Source organism: Lissotriton vulgaris, chromosome 2_1 (assembly GCF_964263255.1).
Source record: "Lissotriton vulgaris chromosome 2_1, aLisVul1.2, whole genome shotgun sequence".
NCBI classification, from domain to species: Eukaryota; Metazoa; Chordata; class Amphibia; order Caudata; family Salamandridae; genus Lissotriton; species Lissotriton vulgaris.
The window spans coordinates 626,792,085-626,802,834 of record NC_141687.1 but is presented as its reverse complement, the minus strand read 5'-3'; the positions used below and the strand labels follow the sequence as shown (position 1 = coordinate 626,802,834).

The 10,750-nt window shown below is 42.1% G+C and overlaps 1 protein-coding gene and 1 long non-coding RNA gene across 4 annotated transcripts in view; one reads left to right on the top strand and one right to left on the bottom strand.

Moving 5' to 3' along the window:
• Positions 1-5,387: 5,387 nt before the first annotated feature.
• PABPC4 (poly(A) binding protein cytoplasmic 4) overlaps positions 5,388-10,750 on the top strand; it is a 129,869-nt gene continuing 124,506 nt past the window's right edge. The window contains exon 1 of one of the 3 annotated variants that reach the window (XM_086955754.1): positions 5,388-6,473. In XM_086955754.1, the coding sequence (XP_086811880.1) occupies positions 6,447-6,473 (27 nt within the window). In that variant the 5' untranslated portion in view covers positions 5,388-6,446. The remainder of the gene's footprint in view (positions 6,474-10,750) is intronic. The other 2 variants (XM_086955753.1, XM_086955752.1) reach the window with 2 other exon arrangements.
• Positions 5,647-10,052, bottom strand: LOC147730886 (uncharacterized). Its single transcript, XR_015308405.1, has 3 exons — positions 9,412-10,052; positions 8,378-9,267; positions 5,647-8,341 (listed from the first exon to the last, which is right to left on the bottom strand). It is a non-coding gene; the product is annotated as an uncharacterized LOC147730886 (long non-coding RNA).

The following is a 10,750-nucleotide window of genomic DNA, read 5'->3' as shown; positions in this document are numbered from 1 at the left end:
CTGACAATACAGATTTTCTCCACCTAGAGTGGTAATGCCCTGATATTGGGAGTATACTGGGAAAAAGGTCATACACCTGCTTAGTACGATGCTAGAGACACGGATAAAATGAACGGTCCGGGTTTATCTCCTTGGATTAGTATCCAGTCTTGAGATCCCTTAAACGGAAATTTTGTGTAATTGCATTGCTTTTAGCTAAAAGGAGGGTATCAATGCATTGGGGGACAAAAGTTATCCTACCGTTAAACAGTGGCTTTGAGACACGGAATACTGCAGGGATACCTTGCAGACTTATGAGGAGGAACCACCTTCTGCCTCCAGGCCTAGAAACTTCTGGGTACCTCTATCTGATTACCTTCAAACTCATCACTGTGTAACTGCATTACCTAAAGACTGAATTGTTTTACACCAATCAACCACACCGTGAACTGATGTGAAATGCTGTACTGCACAACATGATTCTGTAGTTATGCCTGCACTGTTTGGTTTTGTAAGAGTGTACGTATGCTCCGTACAAAAAGCAATAACAATAAAAAAATCATGCATGTGGGCAGGTAGGCCACACACACACTCACCATCTACATGCACACTCACTCATACCCGTGCACTCACAAGCATACACACATGCATGCACCAAACATTAAAAAAGCGTACTAGGTCGCTGGCTGTGACATCGGGCCGCGGAAAGGAAGCCTCAGTGGCTGCAGGAGGATTGGTAGTAGTGCCTATCATTGGCTGTCCTTGTTATGGGTCAGCCAATGAAACAAAGTGTCAGTCCAGTACTAGTCCCAGAATGGGATGGGGTCAGTGAGACTGCAGACCCCACATCACTCTGTGACGGCTCTCACTGATGGACAGACAGCTCAGGGTACTTTATGGCTTAAAACTAAAATGCCAAGGTTCGAGTCTATCTGTTATGTGCAACCTTGTCATGAGGGGGGAGGACCTCCAAGAACTTTGCTGGGCTGAAGCAGTCACCCCCACAGGGATGTGAAATCTTCACCCCGACAAAGTTCAACTCAGGCACATTTAGTGAAAGTACAGTGCCTGGGTGCCTGACTTGAGCATGAAGAGTGTCTTTCAGTCTGACCTTTGTTCAGCCTGACAGACATTTTTTATGTTTGCAAAAGGGTGGAAAGGCGTGACCCCACCCGCCCTTAAGCACAGGCCTCTACTGAGAGACACCTTCTCAAGTTCAAACCCTGTTCCCTGGTCTGAAAGGAGAATGGCAATCCAACTCCCCTGGATTTCACTCCTGGATCTCAGCTTCCTCTATTACCCTGGTGGGGGGTTGCCTGGCCAGAACAGAATAGCCTTGAACAACTAACTCGCTGATGAGACCAGAATTGTATCTTTCCCTGATTGACAGGTTGATCCAATCATGGGGTCTCCTACTTTTGAATCCTGGGTACCCCTCCAACCCTGGAGTACATATCCTGCATGTTCATTGCTTGATCAGTGCCTGTGGAGGGTCTGCTGCACTCCTTCCCAGTCTCGCGGTACATGCCCAGCCTATCCCTCCAGAGAGGAATTTTAATTAACTCCACACAAAGGGGCCATGATCATCACCCAGCCTAAAGGGAGGGGCTCGTCCCAGCAGAGAGTCTGGGCAAAACACAGAAAAGAACTAATGCCTACCCCAACACACCAAGCTTCTAAAATGATTAGGGGGAGCATGGGGGAACTGGAATGTCAAGCAGAACAGATACTAGCTTGCCTCATAATAAAGACAATTGTGTGTTATCCTCATCCAGTGAACCCACTGGCTCTCAAACCAAACATCCCAGATATGACAGAGGCAAAAAGAATCACAGTAAACAAGACTGCACAGACTTTACCATGAGAGATCTGGCAGTCAACCCTTCCTATTTTTAAATTGCTGTTTATTAGTTTTATAGTTACGTACAAGATGTACCTCAGTAATTAAAGACAATAAGCACATATCTGACACCAATTACGCATCATCAACATTCACTGATGCAACAATAACAACCCCTAACGTCCACCCTCGCCCATTCTCATATCCCATTCTTTATCCCTTTTGTTCCACTTTATGACCAACACTTTTATATCAAATGAAAATATTTGCAGACCAACCAAAATAACTACACTTTATTTTACAACTGTGAAAATCTGTTCTATATCAGGGGTTACCACTGCATATCTCTGCCTCCTTTGTGTCCAGGGTCCGCAGATCACTGCAGCAATTCATCATTCTTGGCTTCAATTGTTGTTAATAAAGCCTCCCAGTTTGCTATCAATTCAGCACCCACTTGGATACCTGCCATCTTTGCAATAGTCCATTTGTGCGTATCTGTCATCTACTGTGTACTTAATGGTGCCATCCTTCCCTTCCATCTCATCACTACATTCCGATTAGCTAAGATAAATGCGAAGGTAATACAACAACATCTGTGTATCAAGCATTTAGGTTGTTTCATTATGCCCAATAGGGAAGTAGAGGACTCAGTGACAATTGTTTTCTCAATGATATCCCCCACTATATTAACCACTGCAAATCAGTATGTCAGAATCTGCCCACAGGTCCACACCATGTGATAGAAATCTGCCTGAGTCTGTTGACATCTAGGCCTGAGGTCCTGCTCTCCAGGAAAGACCCTGGCCTCCTAGTGTGGTTAAAGGTGTGTCTGATGCACGTAGTTAATCTGCGTGAATTTAAATCTCTGGTTCCTGGTAACTATTTTAGGATAACAAAGGGTAGTGTTCCAGCCAGGGTCTGAGATCTCCTTGCCCAGATCTAGCTTTGACAAAGGAAATGGTCGGTATAAAACACTGGTGCTAAATTTCGATATAAGATGGTCAACATGTACCTGCAGTTTCCCAGTGTAAGTATGATATAAGGAGGGCAGACTTCATTGGTTCAGTGCCCTCAGTTCCTCACTTGAGTCTCACTGCCCTTGTTAATGCAGCATGATCCATAAAGTGGCCAGCCGCAATCCCTGTCTCTTCTCATATTGTCTCAAACATGGTGAATGTGTGGCCCTGATATAAAGCTCCCACTGTCAATATCCTCCCTTGCTACATGGTCTACGAGTGAACTTTCGAGCCAATGTGACAAATTCGGACAAGCAGCATAAAGGGTATTTCAGGCATGCGAGGCATCCTCCCACACATTTTGGCCATGCACCTATGCCAGCAGAACTGATCCACCCTAGCCACTCTACTGTGGTAGGCAACCCCCTCCTAAAGGGTACAGATAAACCTGACTATAGATTAATGTTGCCACAACTGTCAGTCTACTATGGTCTGGATAGAGAGGGCAGTAGCTACTTCTGTAAAACAAGGGTGCAATATGCATGCCCCCTTGACATAAGAGCGAAGCTCTACGGTCTCAATCCATTTATACAGGCAGACCCTCAGTGGAAAGGCATAATTGTCATGTTCACTGAAGTAAAAACAAGAACATCTACAGCGACGTTCCAGTGACTTGTCAGGCGATCAACATAGGGGAGGTAAGCAAAGAATCTAGAGCCATGCAGAAGACTTCCTGTCCCAACAGAGTTTGACATATATAAATAGGGAAGTTAAGTGTAAGAAGATAATGAAGTACATACCTACCAATTTTCGCAATTTCATGCAGGACTTGCTGCATCAATCCAAGTTTTTTTCAAAATTCTGGTACATGTACTCCTAGTGTTATATTGGGATGCACAAACATTCAACTCCCAGAATGCGAAGTAAAACGATTAAATGGAGCAAGTAGTCATGTGTGAACCTGTAAACATGCCTGTAGGTGGTATTTGTAGTCATAAACTAGCCAAAAGGCAGCAGACCCTGTACAGTGTCAAACCCATCAGGACTCTTGGCCGAAGGATTATTTACGCAGTTTTATATATAGCACAAACTCATCAAGGGTTTTGGAATACTTCACATGAGCACCAGTTACATTACACAAGGTCCACTTTATTTATTTATTGGTAGGCACAGGGAGATTAATTGATTTGCCCAGAATGGCAGGTTGTCGAAAGGACGCTGAGACTCGAACATGGTTCTCCAGTTCAAAAGTCTTCAGCTATGGCCATAACTCTCTGGGGAGTTTGGTGTTTCTTTCCTGAGCAAGACCTAAAAACCTTGGTCCAATCTTTGGTTCTTTCCAGATTGGACTACTGCAACTCTCTCCTTGCTGGCCTCCCCAAATCTCACCTTTCCCCTCTAAAATCCATCCTCCACTCAGCAGCTCGCTTTGTATATGGGGCTAAAAGAAATTATCACATCAGACTTATACTGTTGTCTCTTCGCTGGCTGGAAAGATTTATGGCTCAATCCTTCTCTGGTAATGCGATCAGAATCTGGAACTCACTCCCTCAACCCCTCCGAACCACCACCTCTTTCCGGACCTTCAAAACTGATCTTAAATCTCTCCTCCTCCGAAGGCACTTCCTGGAATAATTCAACCCATTTCTTGACCCTTACGGCCATCTGGTACTCACGAGGTCAACTTTGTAAACATGTATTTTACTCCTGTTTTAACCTAACGCTGACACCTTTTTTTAAAAAAAATATAACTATGCAAATAGTTAAGAGTTGAAACTGCATATATGTAACTTGTTAGCGTGCTCAGCCTTTCTTGTGTACCTTTGTAAATATATATATATATATATATATATATCCATCCTGTTTGGGTGTTTAGTCTATCTTGTGTACCTTATGTACCTTACTTGGTTCTTCTGTATAGCGCTCTACCACCTTTGGGTAAAGTTCGCGCTATATAAAACTGCACAAAATAAATAAATAACACCCCTAACAACCTCCGATATCAGCCGTAACATTCGCAAGTTATTCATTATAATTGTTCCTTCTACATGTTTAGTTGGGATTTAAAGATAGTTTTGCGCGCTGAAACCTGTGTGTTTACACAAGACAACATATACGTCCCTTCCCCAACTATCACGATGGGTAACAGGTTCCTATGGCGCATGTTCAAGCTAAGGAAAGTCCTCCACAAAGAGAGGGGGCTTCGTGTCCACCAATAGAACAACCTGCATCTGATCACCTCCTCTCCTTGTTTTTTTTCGTGTCGTTTCTGCTTCCGGTTCTCGAAGAGAGATGCGGAAGTATTAACATTGCAGGGCAAGTGATGTACACGGCTCAGATGTTAAAAATAGATGTTGGATAAAATGTGACAGCCACTTTAGATTTAAAAGTTATGAAATGTTACCTAAAGAGGATGCGAAAGGAATGTATCGTTTTTTATCACCTGAATACAATGACACATCACGAGTTTACGTTTATTTACATTAATGCTACAGAATCAAATATATTTTGTATTGCTTTATAATAACCAGACAAGGTAACATTTTAAATTATTCACTCTTTTCAGAACAGGGTGAGAGAGAGCGGGATTACTTCTCTACACATGGCGCCTCACACTCTCCTCTCTACGTCGATGGTGGAGGTCCCTCTCTGCAAACGGCCGCTCGTTGTCTGCGCCCTTGCCCCACGCGCCTCGGGCCGGCCGGCTATAAATGGGGCTGCACAGCCCACAGCTGTCTCTCTCTCTCCTGGTCACAACGTGTGCGGCGAAGAGCGCGAGCTCCGGCCCGAAAAACTGAAAAAAAATTATAAAAAAAGGAACCGGAAGCCAAAAAAACTTAAGGAAAAGAAAATTAAAAATAGAAAATAAAGAAAAAAAACTGAAAAAACACGTGAGCAGTGAAAGCCACCCTCCCTAAAGTAACAGCCCTCTCGCCTTACTCCCAAGTGACCCCCGCGGGAACCTGGTGTCCATCGGAGCTGAAACTTATTCCACAAAGCTCTGCTCTTCGCAGAAACGGACAGTGCCCTTTAACCTCCCTAGTAAATTAAGACGCCCAATAAGTGGTGTTTTCCAAAGAAATGTGTTATTGTTCCGTGAAAGGGCTTTTTATTGATCTGAGTCTTTATTATTAGAAAGGGGCTGTCTGTGCCCTCTTTTGCACGACCTCGCACCTTTGGTTTTCATGAAAACTTAAACCACCAAGGATCCAGCCTTGCAGCCCTCAGGATCAGTGGTCATAGAGATAAAATAAGTATATTTAATGCTAAAGTAGATTCTATTTGACAACATTACTTATACAGACCTTTTTTTAATCACGTGTAACCCTACCAGTTCTGGAGTAATTTATTTATTTAATTATTATTTTTAAACCACCACCTCTGCACTTTGTTCCACATCCCCTCAAGTCGTGGATCCAGACCCTGAGTGATCTACTCATACATGGTTGTTTTAGGCCATCCTTTTTCAAGATTTTATTTTGCTTTTATCTAATTTGGCTTAATTATGAATGCACCTGCAAGCAGCTACCCCATGGCTTCGCTCTACGTTGGTGACCTGCATCCTGACGTCACAGAGGCAATGCTCTACGAGAAGTTCAGCCCAGCTGGCCCAGTCCTCTCCATTCGTGTTTGTCGTGATATGATTACCCGCAGATCTCTCGGATACGCCTATGTCAACTTTCAGCAACCCTCTGACGGTGAGTGCATTTGGCTACCATTGCCTTTAGCTGTAGGCGTTCGAAAGACCTTGCCAGCATAACTAGCAGAAACCAAAATATTACAGATTTGTTAGGAAAGAACAGAATAGTCTGGTCATTATCCAGTACCATAGAACCTTAATTGAGGACTAGTGGTTATACATATGGGACAGAAAAGCTGCGTAAGACCAGGACAAATGTTTTAGGTATGTAAGAAATTGAACTCCAGAGTGGAACAGTCATGTAAAATGTTTTTAAGTCCTTCAGTGCTGGTGGATGAATAAGGAGACCTATTCAGGTAATAAATATACTTGAAAAAATGGCTGGGAAGGTAGTGTGCTGCATTAAGGCCATCAAATCATTTGTGCCCTCAAACCGGTGAAAGATTATTCTGCACAAGCTTATACGATACCTACAGTGACATGAACCAAGGTGCAATACAATTCTTAATTTGAGCTGGTGGTTTCTGGTGCTCAGCACCAACAATTTATTATCAACACCAGCGCTTTTCATGAGCACCTGTTTAGGACACATTCATTTATGTAGAGATTGATTTTCCGCAATCACAAGATTTTTAGACGGCTGAGACTCAATCCTGGTTCTCCGGCTCCGAAATCATCAGCTCTGGTCATTGTGCAACACCCTCTCCCACTTTCATGGTTAGCAGTTGGTTCTGATTTAGGCAGCGCTAACAGAAGAAATTGGCTGGTGCAAGCTGCCTTTTGACACGAGCCCCAGCTCTTATTTTTTTACTTTATTTTTATTACAAATTAACCACTAGTGCAATAGTAATGTGCAAAATACGTTTTAGGAATCCAGTATGCCTTCACAAATTAGACTGTAAATTGAAGTCCATGGTCTAAAATGAAAAACATTTTTCCATGCATTGAGAAAGCTCACTGGTCTACTGACGTTAGTAAAACATGTCACAGGTCTGAATAAAAGAGATTAGCATCATATATTTATCATTGAAGTCATTGATCAATAATAAGGAATCACCTTTCATAACCACATGTGCTACTGTGTTTATACACAGTAACTTTCACACTGATGTGCTGGACTCCTATAAATTAAAAGAAATGTGGTTCAGGGTTGCACCGATTAGAATCTACTTTTCAAACCATTCAACTTATATTTGGAGAAGTGCTAGCCTTTGAGATGATATCTTAATCCCTACAACACAAAATACGTGCAAAAAGTGACATCTAAGGAAACTGCATGACCGGCGACTAGTATTCTACATTGGGAATTCAGTACCTCATGGACGCTTAATAAGCCAGAGTATGTTAGATTAAAACATAACAGGCACATTCAATAGAAAATATAGATTAATGGAAGCAAGACCAAGAAAATTAGTGGGAAAAAGTAGTCCAGCTGGCACAGGAAATAAGTGAAGACCTTCAGTGCCAGTCAGTCACCAGAAACAAGTGAAAACAGGCAGGAACGGTCAACGCTTAGTTTGCACAGGAAGGCTGCTTGAATAGTTATTTACTGTTTGGTAAGTTAAGCAAGCACTGGCCAGTTAGAAGTAGACTGTCCGGCAACAGCTCCAGATTTATGAGCTATAAGATTCAGGATTCTTGATTTGCTGACTTATATGACTCAGAAGCAGACTGTTATGGAATTACATGAACAAGTGCAGCGAACATACTGATTCATGATAACATCTTTAAACTGTTTATCAAAATCTCTGAAAGCACACAGTAGGACATAACAAATAAAATCACCAAATACATTCAACAAAACCATGTATATAGGTGACTGCATAAATAAGTGAATCATTATAACTATCTGCAATTGCTTCACTATTGAATGAGACATTAAAAAACCCCCACATAAATTAACTTAAAGTACAGCAACAATTTAAACTGCCCAGGGAAGGGGAAGCCACGCAGCCCCCCTACCCTGATAATAAAAAAAAACCTTGCAAGTCGCTGGAGGCTCCTCCCCTTTTACCACCACTCTGCAAACATGCCTCCTGGCGCTCTAGTAGTTGGGGGATAAAGTCCCTGTGGCTGTTGAGTCTTCGAGGAACAACTACCTCTCCTGTTACCTCCAGTTAAGTCCCACACAGCAGGATTGCTGAGAGGTTGTCGGAGGCCACACCCCATTTCTCCACCACTCTGCAAATGCGCCTCCTAGCACGCTGCTGGTTGGGGGATGGAGTCCCCTTTCTGCCAGAGGATTCTTCAGTGCGAACTACCCATGCTGTTATCTCCAGGAAGTCCCATAGAGTGCGATTGCTGAGGGAATTTCAGAGGCCATGCCCCCTTTCTCCACCACTGTGCAAACGTGCCTCCTGGCGCACTGCTGGTTGGTGGAGGAAGTCTCATAGGCTTTAGAGTGTCCATGGGGGCTAACAAGCTCTCCCTTTACTTCCAGTAAGTCAGACACAGCAGGATTCCTGAGAGCTGGTCAAAGGCCCAACCCATGGAAATTGGTGAGAGGTCTCCAACAATCTGCAAACGCGCCGCCTGGCGCACTGCTAGTTAGGGGGATGAAGTCCTCTTGGATGCTGAGGGTTCATGGGGGTCCAGAAGTTCTCCTGCTACTTCCAGTAAGTCCGACACAGGAGGATTCCAGAGAGCTGGTCAGAGGCCCACCTCCTTTCTCCACCACTCTGCAAATGCGACTACTCTTTAAAAAAACATAGAAATTCTCTTAAAAAAACAAAGTGAATTTCAAAAACCTTCGAAATACACGTAAAAAGGTTACAGGGTCGTTATAGTTAGGAAATATAATTAAAAACACCTTAGAAATTAGTTATGTCATTAGTGATGTTACTGACTATTAACTCCATGGCTGCTAAGGCAATTCCCCTCCTGTGCTGGGAAATTGCTATTTTCATTGTTTTATGACGAGCTGGGCTCGTCATCAGTGTATGAGGAGGCTACACCATGACGAGCCCAGCTCGTCATGAGTGTGGAAGGGGTTAAACACAAAAAAGGCCACGGGTCTAAAAATGCAGTTTGAAGTCTAACAAGTTTTGATCTACCATGTACTAGAGGGGAATCCCTTTAAGGACGGTTCCCCTCAAACACTAGAGGTGTCATGGTTCATCATAGGGGTGCCTCCTTGCGTGAAAGAGTATGATGGTGTAAAGATACCTTCAAGGGATTTTAATAGACACAGGATTTTTGAAATCACTTAAAGGATGAGATCGTGTGGGCTTGGTGATTTGGACCCACTAATGCTGGTTATGCAACAACAAAAATGACATATATTCAAAGCTGTTACTTGTGAGTAATCAGTCAGGAGAGAGAGCAAAAAGAGATTGAAAAACGGGTGTATAGAAACAAAGAGTATTTAATCTTTTTTTCAAATCAAGTTAAAAAGTTGGGTACAAGATAAACAGCAAAGATGTAAAAGGGTAAAACCATTAATCCACACAGCCCTTGTAACATCAATTGCTCAAGCTTTTCTACCTAACACAAAATTAATTAAATATTCAATGGTAGATAAAGCCACAGTCGACGTTTCGGTCTCTATTCTTTCGTGTAGGAGACCATCCTCAGGACATGCATTTCATATCTTGAGTACCCTAAAAATGATAACAGATTAAAAAAAAAAAAAAGTACTGTCTCAACCCAATGAAAGTATGATCTACTTGATATATATATAGCACCCAAAGAGCTCTCAACTACTAAGAATAAAGGCAGATATTTAGGAATACCTTTTAGTTGAATCACAATCAAAAAATAGTGGTAAAGTAACAGATACAAGACTTTGAGTTACAGCTATTATTTACATCATGAATGACATTCAGGAGATACAGTTTGTGAATCAAATTAGATACAAAGTAAATTCTTCATTTACGTAATGAAAAACATTTAAAAGATACAATTTAAACATCAAGTTAAATAAATAATATCATAATTAAGGAGTGCACTTCCTAAATAATGTCAAGTCTATGTCATCATCAAAATTGTCTGCAGGGTATCCATTTTCGCCCAAGAGAACCTTAGGTTAACATTCAATGTATCAGTTCTATAATGGTTAGGACAGTGATCTAAAAAGAATTAGGTCAGGAATCAAATTCGCACGTTGTTTATACATGATAAACAAGTTAATTTGAGTGTTGGCATAAAAACAACCCTCATTTTTAACATATTTTTGTACCTCAATCATGTAGGCGCATGTGTCAATCATGCAAGCGTCCGGATCATAAAGTCAATTTCCTAGCGCTGATACCGATTCAAGAATTATCGTATTGCACTGAAGTACCCTGTGATTGGATAGTGAAGCAGAACAATAATTGGATTACATTACATATATAT